The 23,843-nt window shown below is 37.5% G+C and overlaps 1 protein-coding gene across 4 annotated transcripts in view; it reads right to left on the bottom strand.

Annotated features, from left to right (window-relative positions):
- PHF21A (PHD finger protein 21A) overlaps window positions 1-23,843 on the bottom strand; it is a 180,866-nt gene that overhangs the window by 18,449 nt on the left and 138,574 nt on the right. For 3 of the 4 annotated variants that reach the window (XM_044435792.1, XM_044435790.1, XM_044435791.1), the window contains 5 exons: window positions 11,864-12,037; window positions 6,083-6,337; window positions 5,133-5,222; window positions 3,521-3,820; window positions 1,589-1,687 (listed from right to left, as the gene is read on the bottom strand). In XM_044435792.1, the coding sequence (XP_044291727.1) occupies window positions 1,589-1,687; window positions 3,521-3,820; window positions 5,133-5,222; window positions 6,083-6,337; window positions 11,864-12,037 (918 nt within the window). The remainder of the gene's footprint in view (window positions 1-1,588; window positions 1,688-3,520; window positions 3,821-5,132; window positions 5,223-6,082; window positions 6,338-11,863; window positions 12,038-23,843) is intronic. The other variant, XM_044435793.1, reaches the window with a different exon arrangement.

Here is a 23,843-nt window from a genome sequence, read left to right on the forward strand (position 1 = left end):
AATGTATAACATTTTTGCTCACCAAGGCAATCACAGCACCAACCTCTGAGGAAGATGTGGAGGCCTCAGCTTTACTCCCAGCTATGTAAGTGGGGGATCATCTTACCAGTTGAGCATCAATTTCCCCCACCCCTCCAGTGCCAATTTTGGGAGAAGGATAGCAGGGTATCTTGGCATCTTGGTCTTTCCTACTTTGGAACAGGAGAGGCTGATTGGGCATGGCCAAAGTAAGCCATCTTCTATTCCCACTGTTCTCTTTCTCAGATGGGAGGGAAGACCAGTCACTGTCCAGCAAAGTTAGCCAAATACTTGGATATTGGAAAGGTTGCTGTGCATGATGTGATTTACACTTTCCAAGGGTTAAAAAAAGTCCTGTGTATCCGTCCCAGAATTGGTATACAACATAGTGACTAACAGTGTAACCCTATGGCTGTTAGACAGCCTAGAGCATGTTCAAGGATAGGCTGGACATGCACATGGTAGGCATGTCTTGAGTGGAGCCAGCTGGAGCCGGGGGTCAGACTAGATGGTCCAGGAGACCCTTTCTGACTCGCTCTGTTTCTACGTTTCTATTTAGATAGTCACAGGATTTTTCAGAGATTCATCTATGAGCCCGGAAAATCTCTGTAATATCAGAGCTGGGCCTCTGACCTCTGAGTGGCCTCTCACCTAATCCCTCACAGCTGGGATTAAATGAACAATACCAGCTGTGCCTCTGTGGTCACCAGAGGGACCTCAGAGATGGAGTGTAGAGGAGAAAGAGACAGGCAATGCTGAAATCCAAGTTATCCTGGCAGTGCCTATGTCTCCTTCCCTCCTGCTCTGAGATGTCCCACTCAGAATTGTCTAAGTGTTTTTCAGGGGAGGAGGAGAAAGAGATGGGCAGCGATCATCTTCTCTCAGGTCTTTCCACTCTGCACTGGATGTCCATAATCCTATGAGTTTGGAGTGTTACAGGCATCCAGACTGGACTGTACCCTGACAATATGCCCTGAGAAGATGCTTGTGCATGCCTTGTCTTAGGCAAGAATTTTGGCAAGCCAATAATTCCTTAAGTCTTCATTCTAGAATTGAGGATTTACTAACACCACCCCACATTTTACGTTTAATGTTAAGATTACTAAGATTATAATCTGAATGCTAATTGCAATATACAGGGTAATGATCATCCTCATAAACAGCCTCAAAGTCTTGGTTCTTGCATTCCTGAAATGCCTTCATGAAGAAGAGCAAGTGACTGGATTCAGTGTTCCTTAGTCTAAGAGCTCTCTTAATTCTAGCAATAACAGTGTAAAGAATTGTATCATATTCTTTTAAATTGTATATATACACAATTGAACTGTATTTTATATTTTAACTGTTTGAATAGCATTTTAGTCTTTTAATTGTTTGTAATCTGCCCACACAACATTGGCTAGTGGGTAGATTAAAACATAATAAATAATAAATAAATCAGAATGTGAATCTTCTTGAACAGAGAGAGAGAAGAAAAGTGTATGTGAGATGAGGAAGAAAGTAAGTATTTCTGCTGGCAGAGCTCATTTTTATCCTACCCTGAAAGGATTTTGTGAATATCTGTACTAGGTACCTGTGGATTTTCTTCTCGTTTTGGCTTGGGTGGTGCAGGAGGTGTAACAATATGAATTTCTGTTGGCTTCTCCTCTGTTTCTGCTTGGGGCTTGATAGTCTGACAGGGAAACAATAGCAGTTGAACATGAACATGTATTTCTTTCTTTAGCAAAGCCAACAAATCCAAGATAGCATCTTTATTACCAAAATGAATATTTTTCTTACAAATTCCTTTGCACATGTGGCATATTTTAAACAATTCAGTTGATTAACAATTACCACTAAATAACAATTACAAGAAACAAGTAATCTAGTTCAGCAAGCACACCAAGTAACAAGGATTATTTGCATATTAGTCTGTGAATAAGAAGACTTATATAATTTACCCAGTAAGAAAAACAACTACATAAGGGTTGATGCTTTATGGAATAACTTCCCATGAAATGCTTGCCTAGGCATGATTCTGTTTGCAAGCTGCACCCTGCTGCTTTCTCACTTATGCTTTACTATAGCAAGAATTTGCCTGAAAATTAGTTCTCCATAATTCCTGAGAGCTTGCATTTTCCTGAAGCTTATTTGCTTACTGACAGCAGAATACCCTGGCTATACTATCATAAATGCCTGCACAATGACCCACATCATATAACATAGATGTGAGGTCACAATATGCTATCAAACTGCTCCAAGGTGGCAAACATATTTTCAGTGTGTTTAACTGGAAACAAGAGGAACACAGAATAAAAGGGAGCACCAGAACAATTTGTCATTGCATTCAAATTTGGACAAGCTAATTAGTTCTAACTTTAGCATATCTCAACAAACCAACTTTAAACCATGGTTAATGATCTTAGCATGTTTGGATAAAACATAAACACTAACTGCACTTCCTAGTTCAGACATAATGATAAACTGTGCTTAGCTGAAAATTGAAGTAAATACTGCCCCTCTCCTCCATTTGACTATGCTGAAGGAGAAGAGAAAGTAGCTAAATTATGAATGTTAAATGTGACCCAGATTAATGGTTTGACATGTGATAATGTTTGTTACTTGTTTTGCTTGAACTGATGTTAGATACTTAGGACATTACCACTGAAGGGAGAAAGTGAGACAGACCTTTTATTATTAATATATATTATACCTTCCTAAGACTGACAAATGAAAGAGAGCTGTTTGGCTCTACCCTATGTAAACTGTCTACCATACCATTTACAATCAAGAACCAGACCATTTACTAGACTGGAAGTGGCTTTCTCCTCCCCATCTGGGATGAAAAATAATTCTTGATAAAAGGTCAGGGCTTGAATGTTACCTTCTGTACAGACAAAGTGTAGATGCTTTTCTTTGACATTTTAGTTTTAGGACTGGAAATACTTCCCAGCACAATTGCTGAGTGCTGCATCAATTGACAGCTTATATCTACTTCAAGAAAGTACTTACTCATAAGATTTAAACATAAATGCTGAAAAAATTAGCCACTTCTCCTAACAATTAAAATACAGTCAGACATGGCAAACCTGTCCAGGTTAGAAAGTCTGAAAACAGGCAAGCTTTTGAGAATTTGGCAGACTCCGAATTCAGTTGCCTGCATTGGTTCTAAAAAGGGTGGAAAGGAAGGATTACTTTTGATATTTGAAGGCCATTTTTCCTCATCTAATATTATAAACTACTTACATGATGTTAGCTGCAACCAATGGTAATACATTTAGATCACCTTTAATTTATTATCTTATTTGCATGTCAGCTATATAAAAATGGCAGCAAACTTATAGGAAACTTTTCTTGAGGTGAAATGTTCTTTGCTAAAGCAGCAGAAAAAGCACAAACAAGTAAATTGTAATCATTTTGATGTACTATAAATATAATCGCAAATTAACCATCTGCCTATAAAAACTCCCAAGTCCTGTTCACTCTAGGACAAATAATGAATGTTAACTGCTTTCTCCATCTGTACCTGTTTCTCAACATTTGGTTTGCTGATCTGTAGAGTCTGAGGTCCAGCAAGCCTGGTACCTGGGGCTGCTATAACAATGCTGGTGAGTTGTGCCACTGGAAAGGTTTTGGCTATGGTTGCTGTTTGCCCATTCACAACACGGACTGGGTGTATGGAATTCTGTGAGGAGGGTAAGGAGGTGGGTGTGAACTTTGTTGTCAACATCACAGGCCTCTGAATAAGCTGAGGGGCAGCAAGCATAGGAGGAGGTGGGGCTGGGGCTATAGGGATGTTATTTTGGGTAACTGGTTTAGGCCGAACCTACATGAGAGGAAGAGAGAAATACAAAGAGAGAAGAAACTGACATCAGACTATATTTTAAAGTAGTTCATGCATTACCTATCAACAAACATGACTCAACTCAGTATAGCATTTGTCTTGTATAATGTCATATATCTGTTTTGAAAGGAACTAACTTGAAAACTACTTCAAAGCTTATTCAACTATATCTTTAAGGGTTGCACCACTCATACATCAATGCATACGTTGCTTATTTCTACAATACTTCCATCTTTTATTGGATATAAAGAATAGTTGTTCACTCATGTAATGTATTTTCCTATTTTAAAGGAAATTTGAGGCAGGTAGTTCAAAAACACATACTGAACTTTCAATGCTATATGGTCAAGGGAGTTTGAGATTGGAGGGAGAATGTCTATGGAGACCAAGTATGTTATCACAATTATATTTGTGCTACCACTATACGCTTGGACTAATCTGAGAGAATTCACAAATATTACTAATGTAAGTATTTTTTAAAATTGAGGGTGCCCAGAGTGGCTCCCAAACAGTTCATAAGTTTCAAAATCACATAACCCTCTATTTAAAGCAGGGATTACCCATTGTTAAGCTCACCTAAGTTTCTTCCGGAATAATACAGGTGCCTGGTATAGGGCACCCAATACTATAGTAGCAGGTATTTCCACAAATTCTGATCTCTTTCATAATTGGGGAATGATCACTGACATCATAGCAAAGGTTTAATTAAAAGCAATAGTATGGATGCAGAAAAAGGCATAGTTTCAAAAAGAAGCAAATGACCTATCCTGAAAGCAACAGCAAGTTAAAATACTGCAAGCCATCTATTACATCATGTATTCATCATTAGACACAGGGAGTTAGGACAAGGGTACTTGTTCAGAAGGTACTGCTAGGCTAAATCTGCCCTTCTTTGTAATATAGGAGCAGGAAGTTAGAGCAAACTACATTAATTAGATATAATTATACTTTTTAATAGCAAAATTGGGGAGAGAATTCACATTCCTCAAAGAAACAAATGCCTTCATCATATCTTATTTCATTCCATTCATACTCAACCACTGTATAGCACAGGACAGGGCAAACCAAAACCAGCTAACACACCTAGAGATTTAATTTGGAGAGAGTTCCATTAACACGAACAACATGTAACATCTGGTGTTGTCCTTATTTTAAATCAAAGTGATACCTCTTAAAATTGTACATAGTCTATGTTTCCTTCTACATACACAGCTGGATCATTTTATAGCTTTTGTTTCCTTAGGGCAAGTTCCTTCCACCCTGCCATCATTTTTTCTCATTTGGACAGACTCACCTGTGGAAGAAAATTTGGACGAGGTGTGAGTCTGGGAGGAGGGATGAACTGTGGCACTTTGATGGGCTGAGGAGGTGTAGCTTGAACCTGCTAAACAATAAAATTGGGGCAGGTGGGGAAAGAAGGAAGATTTAAATGTAAAGGAGTGAGTTTGATTAGTGATTTCATAGTTATACATGCATAGTATGCTTCTCCTACAGTAACGAGATGTCTGTCTTTACATTAAAGCCTTTTTGATGAGAGAGATACCCTAATTTAGATAGAACTAAGCCAATCATCCTTTTCTTTCACTGGAATGTAAAGCCTAAGACCACTGTTATTTTTTTAATCAGTTATTCCTGAAGTTTCTGAATGCTCTTGTTTTGAGCATTCTATCAAACACCTTCCATTGTAATGGAGTTTTGCATGTTTCCTATGCATGCTCAGGCTTAACAATTTGAAAAAAAAAATGTTTGACAGAGGGGCATAAACATTCAAACTCAAAATGAATGAGGATCAGCATTTTATACTTCATAAATTATTTAATGCAGTAAGGTACTGGAACTTGCAGAATACTGTTTGCAAGCAATGTTATTTACTTTTGGAACAGTATACTTAAGAATGTAAATTGATTTACTTATAGCTGTACTTCTGGAACAATTCTTATTAAAACTATAAAATTCTGCTTCAGGGGGCTCTGTTTAAATGGCCTTACTAAAAAAAGGTTAAATATTCCATTCAAAGTTTCTTTTTACATTTTAACAGGTTTCAACTGCTTCCTACTTTGCAAAACCAAAACCAATTCTCAGAATCACTACTTAGTCACAAAAGTTCCCCTGAGAAAGTCGGCTCTACAGGTTGAAAAATATATCACTTTTACTTGCATAAAAGTTTATGTGTCCCCTAATTAAGAAAAATTAGCTGTTAATAGTCATTCATGCAGTGAGCATTAGACAACAGAGTCTGCTTACCAATGTGACTGTATTTTTTGCCACTATTTGGACTGCCTCTGTTCCTGGAGCAGTGACTTTATTTGTTGTCTGGAGGTTGACCGGTGTGTTCTGTGCATCAGTGCTAAGGACAGTTTTCTGGCTGCTGTTGATGGCAGTCACCATGGCAATTGTAGGTCTTTGACCTACAACAGAGGCAGGCATGGTTGCTGTTGCTGCTTTTAGGACGAGAGGTAGTGTCTTAGTGGTGATCATAGAGGCTGTAGTTACAGTCTTCTAAGAGAGACAGGAAAAAGACCACTTTAAGAGTCTAGAACTTCACTACAGATGCAGAACTGTTTATTGCTGAATTCACTACTTAGAAAATATGAACAGTGTAATGCAAGGGGAACATCACTGGGAAGATGTTAAACATCAATATACTGCATGTGAACACTGTATCGAATCAGCCCAATAATTAATAATTTTTAAAACATTTCACATATTGACTTGCACTCACACAGAATGCACTAAATCATGGGATGCCCATACCTTGAGTAAACAGTATGTAATATTAATCTCATCTTGGTAGCACACACAACACACTATTCCCCTAACAGTTCCCCAATACACATATGTTTCATGTTCCCAGTGTCTTCTCTTAACACTTTAAATATTTGATGGAATAAACTCATTTACCTGTAGGACAGCAAAAATGGGAAGTGATTTTGTGTGAACCTGTTTCTGGAGGCTATGATGAAGTAAATGAGGTCTAACAGACTAATATTCAATCCAGGTAAGATGGAAATTATACTTCTAGGCAATTTAAGTGCTCTGGAAGACATTGACCTGTTCTTCTCCCTGACTGAAGACTAAACTGGATGTTCAGTCACAGACATGAGTCTGGGGCCCCAGTCACCGACACTTCCAAATCAGTGGGAGCACAATATGTAAGGGATGTGTGATAAGATATATATGAACTGCAAATGGGCAGGAATCCAATTTTGCTGCTGCGCTGTGTTTCCAGCTGGCATGGCATTTTAGCTTCGCAAGATACTCTTGTACTGTTGCACAAACAGGAATGAGTCACAATGAACCCTGAACTCATGCATAGGTTCTCTCCTCCCATATAGTCAGGCAGAGTTTGGAAGCTTTTGACTAACTATGATTTACCATGTTGTCTGGCATGAAAGAAAAAATTAACATTAACTTCAAACAAAACAATGTCAAACCATGGGTTATGACACTGGATTGTTGAAAGTAACCATAGTTAGTGTTAAAGCCCTAATCTCAGGCCATTTTTCTAAGAACCACCCTAATCATAAGTTAGTGAGGAAAAGAATGGTAGCAATTTCAAGGAAGTTTCACTAGAGGGCTCTTTCACTTTGAACATAACTTTGTACAAACAGAGCAAATGACCTGGAAGTTAATTTCTAAATGCACAGCACATAATACAGAGAATGCCATGAAATTGCTTTTGCAGTCAAAACTTGACAAACGCAGATGCCAATTTTATAAAAAACATATGTAATGTATCCATAAATGCTCTAAGACGTTGAAAATGCACACTTTGTATTAATTTCTATGGATGTCTTTAAATAGCATATGAATTGTAATAGTCTGACGAATTTGATATTTCAAAAAAAGGAATATCTGAAGTGGCTGTAACCAACAGAGTACTTATTTCCCAGTGAAACTCCCCATACAAAGTAAAACCTTGTCAATTAAATAAGCATTTTGCAAATTCTTGTGTAATAGTATGCGTGCAAATACAACTTGAGCACAATTTTTCATATCACACTAATCCTATTTTTACTACCTTTTGGAACATATACAGGCATCAGCAGTAATCATGCACTGATATGTGGCCCTGAAGTGAATATATGAATTTATTAAGCTGCATTACACTGATTCCAACAATTGGTTGAGTTAGAATGGTATCATCTGCTGGCAGCAGCTCCCCGCAGTTTTCCAACCCTAGCTGAAGAGGCCTGCGATTGCATTTTTGATTGAAATATGTGTGCTTTTCCACTGAGCTATGACCTTTCCCTAGGTAAAAACCCAAAGCAAAGAACAAAATGTACTAAAGTGCCAAAACCAGAAGCATCGGATCAAGCCGTTTACAGTAGGAGATCTAATGTTATCTGGACATTGGATAAGTTGTATGATATGTTACTTATTTCTGGAGCAGCATCCTCCTATTGTGCTTAGTTCTGCTTACAGTTTTCTCAAAGGACTATCAGGAGAACACTAACTGTTCATAGGCAAAAGATTCAGTTTATTTATTTTGGACTGCTTAAAAGACAACAATTATTCTCAGTGAAGCACTGTCTTTCCATAAGAGTATAAGCTTACTCTTGATACAAACTTATGCTCTTCTGGTAAGAAACTGCAGTAAAACAGTATCTAAGCCTACATTGTTTATTAACTTTATAGTCGACTTTTTCCAATGAACTCAGAGAAGCTTACGTAATTCTCCACCTCTTGCTCTCAGCGTTATCCCCACAACAACAACCCTGTCAGGTTGGGCTGGAAGTCTGTGACTGGTCCAAGGTCACCAAGTTGGCTCCATGGCTGAGCAGGGATGAGAACCCAGATCACCTGCGTCCCAGTCCTGTGCTCTTAACCACCACACCACACTGACTGTCAAAGCTGGGATTGTCAAAAGTGCGCTTGACTGCACCTTCCCCCAATCTCTGGGTGATATGGGGAAGGCAGTAATGTGTGTCCCAAAAAACAGACAAATTTCAAACCAATACTATTTAGAAAACAGCCTTCATCTGAGTATTTCTCCAAAGTACTCCATTTTCACCAAGATCTATCATAACCAACACCATAATCATCACCACTACCATCACCATCTTGTATTGATATTCCGCTTCTTTTCCTCTGGTCAGGGACTGAAATGGCTAACAAGCTCCCTGTTATCCTGAAAACAGTTCTGTGAGGTAGGTTGGACTGAGAGCCTGTGACTGGCTCAAAGTCACCCAAGTGAGTTTCCTAGCTGAGTGGAGATCAGAACCCAGATCTCCTGGGTCCCCAGTCCAACACTCTAACCACCACACTGTACTGAGGTGAAGCACATCCCCTGTCATGTTAGAAACCGGGATGCAAATGTTCCCTGATGATGTGAGAGAGGGCAGTACATTGAGACAGAAGGATTTCAAAATAGACCAATACTAGAAATAATGTATCAACAATCTGGTCACAAAAAACAATGCCAATTTTATTTTTGAGCAGTTCAGATAACTGCCTTCACCAAACTGACCACTTGATTCTATCATACACTTTCTTTCAATATTATTTAATTGAAAGTGTGTGGGTAAAGGCTAAACTGGAGTTACAACAGTGCTTTCTTGTTAATGAAAAAGGACATTTTTATTACTTGATATAAAATCACTACCCTGGCAAGCAATGATAGCATTTCAGCATAACTAGGTAATTGCATTCTAGATTTTTCCATTTTTTATTTAAAGCTGGACTTTAAATTTTCTGAGATCTGAAATGCCCTGTCCATTATAGACTGAATTTGTGGGGAGAAGGTACATGACATTCTTCACTATATGTTCTGCTGTGTTGTGGAAATACATTTCTTTAAGATTATGAACACTAATCAACTAATAGGAGTTAGAATTTCTCCTGATTAATAGCAACAAGATGATGTATCATACAATAACTGCTTTTGCCTTGGCAGCTGCAAAAATATAAAGCAAAACAAAACTGAAGAAGAGCCTTATTGGATTAAACAAAGGCCTGTGTAGTCCAACATTCTTTTTCCACAGTGGCAAATCAAATGCTATAGGAAGTACACAAGCAGAGCATGAGTGAAAGAGCACTCTCCTGCTCATGTTCCTCAAGATATTGCTCCCAATACTAGAAGCGATATACAGCATCACGGCTAGAGGCCACTGACAGCCTGAGAGATTATCACCAATGATTCTGTCCAATTGCCTTTTAAAACCATCTAAATTGGTGACCCTCATTACATCTTGAGGAAGCAACATTCATAGTTTAAGTACGCATCATCTGATGTATAACCTACTTAATGCTTATCCTGGATTTTAAGGCTGTCTGTGTTGGCCTGTGCATCACTTATACCATCTTGGCAGCACATTACATGATCGATGCACAGTGTGAATTAGAATTTTCCTTTATTTGTCCTGCATCTCCTATTATTTAACCTCATAGGATGATCCAAGGTACTAGTATTATTAGAGAAAAACTTCTCCCTATCAACTTTCTCCACACTCTGCACACTTTTATACACTTCTATCATGCCTCCTCTTACTCATCTTTCCTCCTAAAAAGCCCAAAAATGTTGTTCTTAGAAAGGACTTGCACTAGCCCCTTAATTCTGGTTAAACTTTTCTGCATCTTTTCCATATGCTCTGAATTGGAAGGATGATATTTGTTGCTAAATGTTGGCTGGCATTCTTTAGAGCTCCTTTACATGCATTGCTTTGTTTATAGCCACACTAGCTTTTCCGTTTTATTATTTTTAATGACCAATGACTCAAAAAATGAATTGAACCAAGTTCTAGAAACTTACAATATCCTGGTTAACAACTATGGTAGTTAGGGCAGATAGAACTCATTTCTACAAAAAAAATAAAACCTGGATACAATTTCACATTATTGTACAGTGAAGCATACCCTCCAGGTAAATTACTTTCTTTGACTGAATTTAGCATTTTAATTTCTGTTTAAAAGTTAAGTTTAAAATCAAACCTGACATGAAATTTCCCCTCAGAAAGTACAATGCCAGACATATTAGTTCAAAACTTGTTTCCTCATATGTAGTAGAAAAGGTACAATGGAAAGTGAAGAATTCAGAGGACTATCATCATCCTGCATGTGCACTGGTATCTGTGGTAAGCACAAAAGTTGAACCACCTGGTAGCTATCAGCTACTAGAATTTTTGCTAAGAATGCTGGACTACTTGGACCATATTTGGACCTGTCAAGACATCTCTTCTCTTCCTAAGAAAAAAAAGTCTTCTCAGGATCAGTTAACAAATTAGCTGTCTTAACTGTTAAGAGATCCTAAATATGGGTAGTTGGTAAAACATATCAATGGACTATCTGGGTACTCATTCCATTTTTTAAAATTTATTTTCACAAGATACAATAAAAAAGGAAAAGGAATGTAGGAAAGTTCAAAGGGTCAATATACAAATATAGCATGTGACATCAACATTTAAACACATTCATAAAAAAGTGAAAATCTCATCATCTATAATCCCATCAAAACACTTCAATTTTCAGTCAGGCAAAATGTGTCCAGTCTAATGCTTTAAAGTAGTATTTACTAATATTTATAAAAACTCTATTTTTAAAATAATTAATTAAATTTCTCATAATAAGCTTTCCATCTTTGAGTAAATCCTTTGACTGGCCTTCTATTAATGTAGTTAGTTAATTTCACCATTATTGCTCAGTCAGCTAACTTGTTTTTCCAATCCTTGACAGTTAGATTGGTTAGGATTAAGAAAGCACATAAGACTCATGTTATCCCCCAATATCACTATTAACTTTCACTTAAAGAGGAAAAAATGAAGAAAGTTACACCTGCTAATGTAGAAAATCATGAAATATCTTTGCTTCACATAAAGACTTATAACTTTGCAGCCCAATCCTACAAACATCCATTCTAGTCTGACTGATTCAATATGATTTAATCTAGTAAAGGTGCACTAGGTTCATAATCATATGATGTAAGAGATTAATACGGATTTTATATTATGTTTTTGTTATAGTGACAGATTTTATTCTAAATAAGAAAATATATTTTGAATTTCAAGGTAGTATCATCAAGCACTTTACCTGTGATCCAAGCAGGTTTGGAGAGGGTGCAGTAGTCTGCTGCTGCTGTAGCTGTAGTGGCTGTGTTGTTTGTATTTTATTTTCTGACTGTGCCAAAGGCTGTATTTGAAACTTGCTATCTGGCTGTTCCTGCTTTACCATCAAATTCTTCCGCAGCTGTTCAACCACTCTTTTCTAGCAAGTAAGCAGATAGAAAACATTATTTAAGTTGCAGCTTTTAAGTTTCATTTAAAAAACCACAAAAAGCTTGTTTGCTGTTCAGATGTTAGGATTAACCTAGACTTGTCCAAGCTAGCTGTGTTAAGCACTGACCCTCATGCCTGAAAAATCAGTAACTATAATAATCAGAGTGTAACTGAAAGGCTTGTGAAAGAATGAGCATGTGCTTCAAACAAGATGTCATACATGCGAATATCTATCCCTATAGCATCACCACTACCTACATCTATAGCAACATTAAGTTCTACAAAAGCAATGAGAGCTGCTGCTTAATAAGCTGCTTGGCATATATTCAGAGTCTTCAAGGGATCCTAAGAGTAAGGACTGTACACAGTCATAAACTGCATTGTGTTCAAGATCAAAGGAATAAATAAAAAATTACAGTGGCCTATATGGATAAAGGGTTTCAAATCACTTTAACTTTAGCATATGTTAATAAATAAAGAAACGTAAGCTATGTTTAAAACTGTCAAAGTCTAATGCTGCACACACATTAGAAAACAAAGTCAATTTTTGCAAATGAGTAAATCCAACAACCAATGAATGAAAGCTTAATACAACACTCAAACCAAAAGTTAGATTCATTTAAATTAACATCCCCATGAACTATTGCTCCTTCACAGATCAGCCTGAATCCTGGGGTACAGCCAAAACATTCACAGTTCAAACCTCCCAGCAGACTTTCCCACCTGTCCAGTTTCAAATAGCAATAATGGACTGTGGACTATGACATCATTCTATCTCTTCATATTGTACTTCTGTTCTTGCTGCTACAACAGAAACTATTTCAGGCCCTTTGAATGTCCCCCTATTTCTTTGAAGTTCAGTTATTAAAACCACTGAGTTCTCTTTTATCAAGCCCCTCTCACCTACGAATTCAGTGGTGTATATTCCAGATTCTGTCATGAGTTCTAGGGCCCAGTTACCTCAAGGAGAGCCTACCTGGCCTTTGAGATCTACACAGAAGGCCCTCCTGTGCGAACCATCCCCTAGGGAAGTGAGAGGGATGGCTGCTAGGAAGAGGGCCTTTTCTGCAGCTGCTCCCCATGTTCGGAATGTTCTCCTCAAGGAGATTTGCCTGGCACCTTCCTTATACTCTTTTTGGCACAAAGCAAAGACCTTCCTTTAAAAAAAAATACTGTAATAGTTGATGCCACTCAACCTTTGTTTTGTAGGTTTATTAGTTATTTACTTATTTAAAGTTTTTATATAATGTCCACTACAAGTGTCTCGGGATGGACAATTTCATTAGTAATGTATTTTTTAATTGTAGTAATTAGAGTTTTTTATTGCAGTTTTTATCTTATGATTGTGAGCCTCCCAGAAGTGCTGTGACACAATAGGCAGCATACAAATGTTTTTTATTTATTTAAAATTCTATGACAGGGTTCAGACTACATGATAACCCATTATCAAGGGTTGAATGTGGATTGTCACTGAACCATGGGCTGTCACTGACATGTAGAAATCATGTTGACTGAATCCAGCTCTGCTAACAAACAATGGTTTGTTAACCACAAACAATCCACAGTTTACAATGAAACAACACACCATGGGATTTCTTCATGGTTTGTTTGTGGTTAATAAAGCATAGTTGGTTAGCACAACTGGCCTCAGAAAACATGATAATCCGTGTTTTAATACTCAAAATTACTTATGAAGTGAGCCACAGCAGCCTTCGATGACAACTCACACTCAACCCTCGAGTGTAGGATAGCATCATGTTTGAATCCAGTCTATGGCTCTTGACTTTTTCAGGCACTTGTTTTCCCAAAATGACTGCTTATAAGTAAACAAGAGATTTGTGAGTAAATTAAGTCATTAGCTTACTTTACCAGACCACCTGCCCACAAATACCTATACTGGTCATTTGTTGCACAGTGGCTTGAAATTACAGAAGTGTGCAAAAATTACACAAAATGAAATATAGTATAGTATAGACTTCAAGATAAATTAATACATTGAATTAGTGCATGGTTCCATAAAACCTAAACAAGACTGTTAAAGTCTCATGTGCCTAATTGGCTGGTAAGAATCAGATTCAAATAATATGACAAGAAGGTTTTTGTGTAATGGAAGCCATGTGCATTCTTAGTGCAACTCAGAAATTCACAAGGTTCTTGGGCATACATTCAGAATTAATAAAATGTAGTTTCAAATTTTAAAATGGCAATAAAAACTGAATTACTATGCAAGTTCAATGTACTAGTAATGAAGGCATTTCTACTAGTAATGAAATGCAACCACCAGGTTTACATGCCATCTGAGGAACACAACCCTAACCCCAGCCATACTATGAGCTACTTTGTGTTTGGGGGATAGATGTAGCTGGGATGGCTGCTGGGAACCAAATACACAATGTTTGTTTGGGGTTCAAACCCTTTATTCTGCTTACACATAGGCAAAACTATTTTAAAATAGTTGGAAAAATTATTCACAAAATTTCTCTTTGCTGCTGTACAATTTGGGTTTTTCACTTGTATTGTTGCTAGAAAAAAATATCAAACCTTTATCATAACCACACTGTAAAACTGGGATGTAAAGTGCATTATCAACAAAATTAACCACTGGTGATCTGATTTAGAAACATCACCACTACTCACATTGATTGGGAGTTTTCTATTTTATATATGCAGAGCTGGTCTAATTTTCAACTTCAGCATTTTTCAGCCAGCCTTATATAGTATATATAGTACTTAGAGACAGAGAAACTATATAAATTTATATTTATATTTTACATTGTTATTTTTTTGCATTTTAACTTAATGTTTGTATTTTACAAACATTTTAATTTAATGGTGTAATTTAATGTTTGTATTTTTTAACTTAATGTTGTAAGCCGCCCCGAGGCTCCGGCGAATGGGGCGGCATAAAAATGTTTTAATAAATAAATAAATAAATAAATAAATAAAATTAATTTTCCATATGGACAAACTAACATACACAGAAAACACATTTCAATACATAACGGGTTAAATCCAATGTTATACTAATAGAAGTCCACTAGTGTGACAGGACTTGTTCCTTCCCATTCCTCTCCAATGCCTCTCATATAGAAATCTAATGCATAAATAGACAATTAAGCAAAAAAAGTATTTCAAAAGTATTGTATGAGTTAATATGGATGCTTTACCATCACAGCAGTCAAAAAACCAATGATTTCTGAAGTCTGAAATATCACTTGCCCTCAAACACCTTTGTTTTTTAATGCCTTTCTTATGTGCAATATCCAATACTGTTACTGCACTTCCATTGTTTCTGTTATCTTAACACAACTCACTGCTTGTACAGCAAGAATGAATGCTTCTAACAATTTTGACCACTTCTGGACTAGGACAGGTCAACGGGGCTATCTTCTATACATTCCAGTGGCCTGCTCTGTTATACTGTTGCAGAATGTGTTAGCTTCTTGCTGCAACAGGGAATGGACAGCGCTGAATGTAAACCCAAATTGGTTTCAAGGAGTGTTTTCTTCCCACCCCTAAATCACTACTGTTACGGCCTCATCTCTCTCGCTAGAGAAAAGGGCTTCCAGTTTTGCACGTATCAGGAATATAAGACTGTACTCATCAGTGGTACTTTCTATCTCAAAGGAAGAGTAACTACGGAAGTGCCAGACCTTGACAAAGTCAGGTAGACACATGGTATCTCACATAATGCTTGCCATCTTCCTGGGCACCACAACCTAGCCTCTATGCTGAAGAACTTACCATTTGAAGTTTGATATTAAATCAGGAAAGGACAGAAATGGATAAGAAAGGGAAAGGGTAAGAAAAGATGAAAGCAAGCAAATCCTATTATCCACTGCAGATGAAGGTGAAGTATTTAGAAGCAAAAGAAATATAAAACAGAAAAGTTTAAGTTGGATTGGAAAACAGCTATTAAAAATACCAACAATGAATACTTGAAGTAAACTGTTTCATTTTGTTTTTTAAAATGAGAATGGAACAGAAATTGGCTGTGGTTGAAATGGAGGATGGAATGGAGAGGAGTGCCTTGTAAGCCACCTTAGGTTCCTTGCAAGAGGAAGAAAGGTGGAGTATAAATGTAATAATAATTAAGACAGTGAACTCCTCTATAAATCTATCCTACAAATTAACACATTTCTTACAATTGAACAGCAGCAATAATGAAAAATCTTGGATTCCTATATATCCTTATAGAGATCTCCAAATGCCCTGAGTGTCCCATCCATGAACTGTACAACAGATCTGCTATTACAAACTGCCTTATATATTGCATATAGTCATAACTTCCATATGAAATTACTCCAGATTTGGGTCATTATCCAAGCTGATAAAGTTCGATATGACTTTAATCCCAATAATAACTTGATTTAAGGTATAGTCATCTAATACTGTGTGCCTCAGAATGTAGTAGTAGCCATTGCTACAAAGTATTTAGTACAGACTTAGCAAAACAAATTGCATGACAATCAGTGAAGTCTTAATTTGAAATGGCTAAAACATGTAAACCAACTCTCCTTCTGGCTTGCATGCTAATTACTGGAAACTCCACCTAACTTATTCTACGTAAGATAGCTCATTCAGCAAGATTGCAAAAAATTTAAACCATTGCATATGTCTACTCTAATGAGGGAGTGAACACTCAAGGGGTGGAGGGAGTGTTCACTGGAGGAACACTGAGGAATAAAATGAAATTGTTTTGCGTTTAAACTCCACTTTTTCTCTTGTTAAGAACTCAAGGCAGCTTATATGGCTCCATTTTATCCTCACAACAACCTTGTGAAATAGACTGGACTGAGAGTCTGTGACTGACCCCAAGTCACCCAGTGAGATTCTCAACTGAGTAAGGACTAGAACCTGGATCTCCTAGGTCCCCAGTCCAACACTCTAACCACCAGAGAGGGAAACAGGGTTATACTGAGTAGTTTTGTGATCCTGTCCAAGACCCCTATTATCTTTTGAACCAAAGTTTGAAAATATGTTCCTAAGTTCATTTAGGTGCAGAAACTTGACACTCTGACATGAGAGGTGGCGGAATTCCCCTTTTGAGTTTGGGAACCCTAGTCACTCAATTGCAGAAAAGTTATTAAGGCATGTGGATTTCTGTTACAAAGGCCCCAGGATATGTGCTGGCAGATGCTGGGAGAAATGAAAGGGACTGAGGGAAAAATAAGTCACAGCAAGCGGCAATCAAGTAATGGACAAGCCACATTCTTATTAGTAAAACATGTGAACAAGGCATCTGTAGTCTAGATAACTTGGGTTTATCTTTAGGGAACTATCATGTTCAGAAACTGACTAGGTTCATTTGATTAGCAGTTAGTTAACAAGTCATGGCAGTTTACTAACTATGCTACACTACTAACTGGTCAGATGCTGGTCAGATGCCAAGGGGATTTACATAACTGCCCTCAGAATGTCTTGTTATGTCATGCAAACCCAGAGAGGGTGGTTTGTTGCCATAGCAACAAGAAGTTGGCTGTGTTTGCATGGTACAACAAACTACACTGTCAATGCTACTTATGCAAATCCCTGGCATCTGACTAGTACACACTAGTAAGAAGCTTTTTATCTGCCTGCTGATCTTGTAAACCAGGCCTTAGTGACCAAGGGTCTCAATGACCTTTTAGCTCTTTCCATTTCTAAATCTGAGTTGCCCTTTAACCAGTTTTGTACACTTGCACAAGTGACAAGGCAACCTTTATTTAGTACCTCAAGTGTGACACTGTTGTTACCATACTAGTGTCTGCTGAAACCTAATCTACAAGGCCATGTGGGCATGTTAAAAGAACAAATTGCTTTCCTCCTAATGAACACAACATGGATTTTAATGTTGTTGTCATTAGATGGACACTACAAAAAACAAGCAAACAAATGAAAAGCATATTTGAAGAAAGGAGTGCAATATGGGTTAATCAGAAAGTGGGAGACAGGACAGAAAACCCTAGAACTATATTTTACAAAAAGCCTTTCCTAGAATGCCATTTGTAAAATAAAAACTTTCCTATCAAGTTCACACATATTTCATAATATGTTTGTTTGACAGTCATGCTGTCATAATTTTAGACTGTTGAACCTGTGCTCTAGGGTTTATAAAAGATCAAGTACTTGTCACTCTCAGAGCAGGTATAGTGAGATAGAGTGGGTGAACAGTACATTTTTCTTTATAATTACACTCCATTAACCTTCTACATGAGAGTTCCCTTGTGCTTTCCTACCAACAGCACCAACTGTCCATGTCTGATAAGGCTCTATGGAGTCTGCAAGACCAGCAAGTATAACAGAAAGACTTTAGTATTGCAGTCATAAGCATAAGTCACACACAGTTCTGTTACTTAACAGTAAATGCACTGTACTTAATTAGACAATACTTGTGACCAGCCCCCTTATTCTTCCATAAAGTTTCAGGTAAACAAATAAAAAATAAAAATTCAAACAACTGAGAAATTATTCATTATATTGGGATGCACATTGACTTTGGTCTCCCTTAATTGTGGAAGCTTCCTAATAAAAGTATGTTCAATATATACAAACAATGCAATAATTACAAGAAAGTAGCAATGAACTAGTTGACATTACAAATATCTGTTCAAGTAGAATATTAAATATATATATATATATTAGGAAGCCATTACCTTTTATTTTCTTTCCAGTAAAAATGTCTATATAAAAACAAACTGGATAGCAAGTACAATTACATCTATCTATAACAGCTTAAAAAACAAGGGCAATAGCAGTCTATTCTTAAAAGTTGGTTCTATTAATAATGCATCAGCTGTACATTTTTAGCTTACTGCCAGGAATGCTATTTTCTCTTATGCTTTTCTGTCTACAATAACAAGGAGCTCCTGGTCTCTCTTCACACAGCCTTGAGCGAAACAAATGTGAAACACTATGACTTGAAGCAAAGTAATCTAGAATACAACTATTTAAATAAAAAAAGAAATGTTGAATGCAGATGATTAATTTAACGTGAGAAATGTGGTCAAACTTTTCCATTTCTTATATAACTACAAATCTACAACAATACCAGAAACCTAGCCTGTGTTTGTAGTATTCTGTGATCTTTTTTTGTTTTTTGTGTTGGTTCTCAAAGAGTTATTTTTAGAGGCACTTCCCTGACTATATTTAAGTATGTATACATATATGCACAACTCCAACAAAATAAAAACATTTGAGCAGCACTCCCATCCCAAAATTAAATACATAAAATAGCCATGATGGATCATACCAAAGACTAGATAATCCAGCATTCTGTTCACACAGTGGCCAAGTGGATTCCCCAAAGGAAAGTCCACAAACAGCATGGGAGTGCAACAGGAACCTCAACTGGTATACAGCGGCATAAACCTCTGATACTGAGGGTAATACAGAAGATGTAGAAACATTCACTCCCCTTGACTTTTCCACATTTTTGTGATCAAAATTGGATTAAAATAGATTTAACTGGCACCGTTACCATGCCATGCATGCAAAATGTTCAAGCACTGTGAAGGTGCAAAGTGGTTCTATTGTGACACAAAAATTAAGTAATCAAAGCCAAAGTGGAATTGTTGGTTGTGTAAGTTTTCACTTTCTTTGCTGTGACATGTTAAATAAACTTTGATGTAATCCACAAATTTCAGAGAACTGTAAATAGTTGAATGGAATCCACCTGCACACAATTCCAGTGCCACATGATCTCAGACTAAATATATCTCTTCCAGAAGGGCACAGAATTTGTTGTGCTAGTGAATTCCTTAGTTTAACAATGCCATATTTGAGGAAGTATTTCCTTTTATATGTCCTTAATTGCTTTCCATTCAGTTTCATGGGCTGATCCCCAGGTTCCAGTATTATGAGAAAGTGGTAACAATTTCCATACCATGTATAATTTTATACAACTCTATCACATTCCTTCCTTGCTTATCTTTTCCCTAATATAAACATCCCCAAATGTTGCAGTCATTCCTTATGGGAGACGTGCGCTAGAATCTTAATGATTTTGGTTGCCCTTTTCCAGCTCTACATCATTTTTGAGGGACATAACCAGAAACGTATGCAGAATTCTCAGTGTAGCTGCATTACAGATCTGAACAAGAAAATTATGATATTGATAGTTTTATTTTCAGTTCTTTTTCTAATTATACCCAGCATGGTCTTGCTCTTCTTCACAAGATATTTTCATTTTCACTGAAATTCCAAGATCTGTTTCTTAGTCACTGCTAGCTCAGTTCTCATTGGCATATAAGAAAATTAGGATTTTTATCCCAATGTGAATCACTTGACATTTTCTTATATTAAACTGCACTTGCTATTTTAATGTCCATTCTCCCAGTTTACAGATAACTTTTAGCCATTTCACTGCCCAGTTCTAACACCAGATCATTTACCACTAGTTAGAAAGCATCATTTTGAATGCAGGTCTTTGGGGGACACCAGTGGTTACATCCCATCACTGTGAGAACAGAGCATTTATTCTTATTCTTTAATCTGTTCTTTAACTAGTTACCATTTCACAAGACAACCTTTTCTCTTATCCCAGTCTTGTAAAGTTTGCCTAAGAATCTTTAGTGAGGGACCTTGTCAAAAGCCTTTTGGAAACCCAAATAGACTTGGTTTGTCCAATAAAACAATCATGGTTATGCAAGACAGGTTGTAATATAATGTGAACTCTGATTCCCACAGGGCAGCTTGTTCATGGGCAACAAGTGAAACTGAAAACCCACATGATATTCTAGGGGTTGTTGTACCTATGATGAACTGTCATTTCATTCACTGATCCCAATGTAGGTCCCAGGAATCAGCTAGTGAGTGACTTGGCAAAGGGTGCCTCCCTCCCAAAAAAGACATACTGATTAACAGTAGTTCTTTGAGTGGCCATCTTTGTAATCACACATAGGGGCTCTGCACTTCAGTTAAGGAAGCTTCTATTGCTGAGGAATTTTTGGCACAAACCCCCCTCCCATTGCTTTAGAAAGTATGGCATTAACAGGTTCCTGAGTATTCCCTCAGTTCCATTATTATTATTATTATTATTATTATTATTATTATTATTATTAGAATACTTCTATGCCGCCCCTTGCCGAAGCCTCGGGGCGGCTTACAACACAATACAATACCATACAATATAAAAATAACAATATAAAATTAAAATTAATAATATAAAATAAATAAACAATATAAACGATATAAAAGAAGTTATAAAAGAAAAGTTATGAAAGAAAAGAAAAGAAGTCGCCCTGGCCAGATAAACCACCATTTCAGTTGCCTCACAAGGGGCCTTTCCTTTCACCCATAAGAGACATTCTAATTGCCCTTTTACTTCATGTTATGTCTCCTTTTCTTCTTGCAAGCAATTGTAAATCATCACCGTCATCGTCATCTGGTCTAGAAGGCATATGGCCTTGAAAAATCCATTTTGCAAGTGCATCCACTGCAGCAGCAAACACCCATGAATTGATAGCCACCTGTTCCCTGCTGCTCCAGTGAGGCCCACATAGTTGACTCCTGCTCATGTTAGTAGGCATTTACTAAACAGGCCAGATACAGTCAGACAGAGTGAAGATTTTACTGTGGAAGTGGTCACTGGAAGAAGTAAAATTTCTATGTTGATCTATAGAGGCATGGGATGCTGCATTTACCCTTTGATAGTACTTAATTTTAAAGTGGACAATTGACATGTGAGCATGTCACACTGTCAACTCTTCCTGTGGGAGAAGAGGGGTTCTTTGGATAGATATCTTCCAGAAGATCAATGGGAATTGGTGAGGGTCTTTCATTCTGAGGAACTTTGGTAGCTAAACAGTAAATCAGTGCCTTCAGACATCAGGTTTACTGTGACAATGCTGGGGGCTACAGCACTACACAATCATGTCTGATTTCACTCTTTTGATCTTTCCCAAGACCAAATGTAATTTTCTTCAAGAGCTGAAGATTTACCCTTTGATGGAGGTAACTTCTTTAATTAAAAAATGGACAAGGCCATTCATGGACACCAAAATCAATAGATTTCATTCAACCATCCTTGCCTTCTATTTGTTACAAGCACTGAGCATGAAACCCATTTACTGGCAACAAGATGGCCAACCTTATCATTCTCAACAAACAATTATCATGAGGAAACAGAACCTACTAAGCTAGGTACCATCATAACTACAAAAAGTTCCTTCTTCTAAATGGCACCTTTGATTTCTTGTCATTGTCATCTTCTTCTTCCTTCTGTCTCTGACCTCTTTCTCAGATCTTACATACCTTTCCAAGCTTATCTTTCCTAAATCAACAGATTCCTGGGTATTTTGTATAGCTAGAAAGGGTTACTGCATCAAGTTTGATGCCCTTACTTCCTTTTTTGAGCATCCATACTAGTTCATCTTCAGTCCTGCAGTCAGAAATTAATTCATTGATTGCCAAAGGTGTCATTTCTCATGTTTCATCTTCTCTTCATTACCACAGTTTTTACTCCTTTTATTTTATGGTCCTGAAAAAGGATCAGGGACTTTGTCCAGTTCTGCAGTTATGGGACATTAACTCTTTTATTATTCCCCCCATAAGTTTAAGATTATTATCAACAATACTTCCTCTATTCAGTGTAGAGGCAAAATTCCATCAATCTAAAGCATGGGTCCTCAAACTATGGCCTGCGGGTCAGATCCAGCCTGTCATGCCCATTTATCTGGCCCGCCTCAGAGGTTTTGGGCTCGCTCGAAGAAAACAATCTCCAAGTGAGTCTAAAAGTTCTGAGCTGGCACAGGCGTTCTTTAAAACTGAGCAGAGAGAGAGCTGGCACATGCCCAAATTGCAACAGCTCAACTGTGTGTGCGTCAGCTCCCCGTCTCCCCCATTGTATACATATACAGAGCGGGAATACAGAGCGGGAAACAGAAGAGAGGCAGGCAAAAGAGAGAGCCCAAGATGAAGATGAAGAAAGGACTGAAAGTAACAAAACTATATCTTTTTAAATCTATTTTTAATTTTGTGAGCCCGGGGGCGACCGGGCCCATGCCCGCCACAGCCTCACCAGCACGCGCCCACCACCTATTGAAAAAGTTTGAGGACCCCTGATCTAAAGGATGTGTATTTTCTTATTTTGATTGAAAATCTTACCACTATTTTCTCCAATTTTATAGTCAGGCCCAAAACTTAACAATTGTAAGTGCTCCCATTCAGTTCAGTGACAGTCCTGAGAGTCTTCATGAAGTGTGTTCCTATGTGGATCCCCTTATCTAAAGATATACAAGCCTACACCTACATTGACAATGGATTTTTAGCACCTCAGTTAAATAGCAGATCCAAGCAGCCACATTCACCCTGAACATCTTACAAGCTCTCAGTCTTTATTCAATTGGGGGAAATTGTATTTATGCCCTGGCACGGACTATTCAATTTATTGGGGCTACTCAGGATTCCATATCGGTCAGGTGTACGAACCACAGGATCAGCAGTTTGCCCTGCTAACATTGGTATGCTGAGTTATGAACCCAAAAGACTATGTTGCCATCAACAGTCCAAAAGTATTTAGATTTTATAGCTACCATTGTGGAATATGTGCTCTCTACATGCTTTGGAAAACTGCTGTAAAACTTATTTCTCAGAGCTGTTCATCCAACAACCAGTTTACACTGGGCTCAGTGGTTTACACTGGTTTCTCTTTCCCAGATCGGTTTCAACATCCCACCTTAGGTGGATGTCTCCATGCAATCTGCAGCACTGAGTTAGAACAGGCTCCACTTGATCACTTGGAAGCCCCAGTAAAACTGAATGTATTTCTATTTGAGCCTTTAATTCAAGTTGTATATAATGCTGCTCATAAGCCT

This window comes from Varanus komodoensis, unplaced genomic scaffold, assembly GCF_004798865.1.
Source record: "Varanus komodoensis strain SLA01 unplaced genomic scaffold, ASM479886v1 scaffold3, whole genome shotgun sequence".
In the NCBI taxonomy this organism is placed as follows: domain Eukaryota; kingdom Metazoa; phylum Chordata; class Lepidosauria; order Squamata; family Varanidae; genus Varanus; species Varanus komodoensis.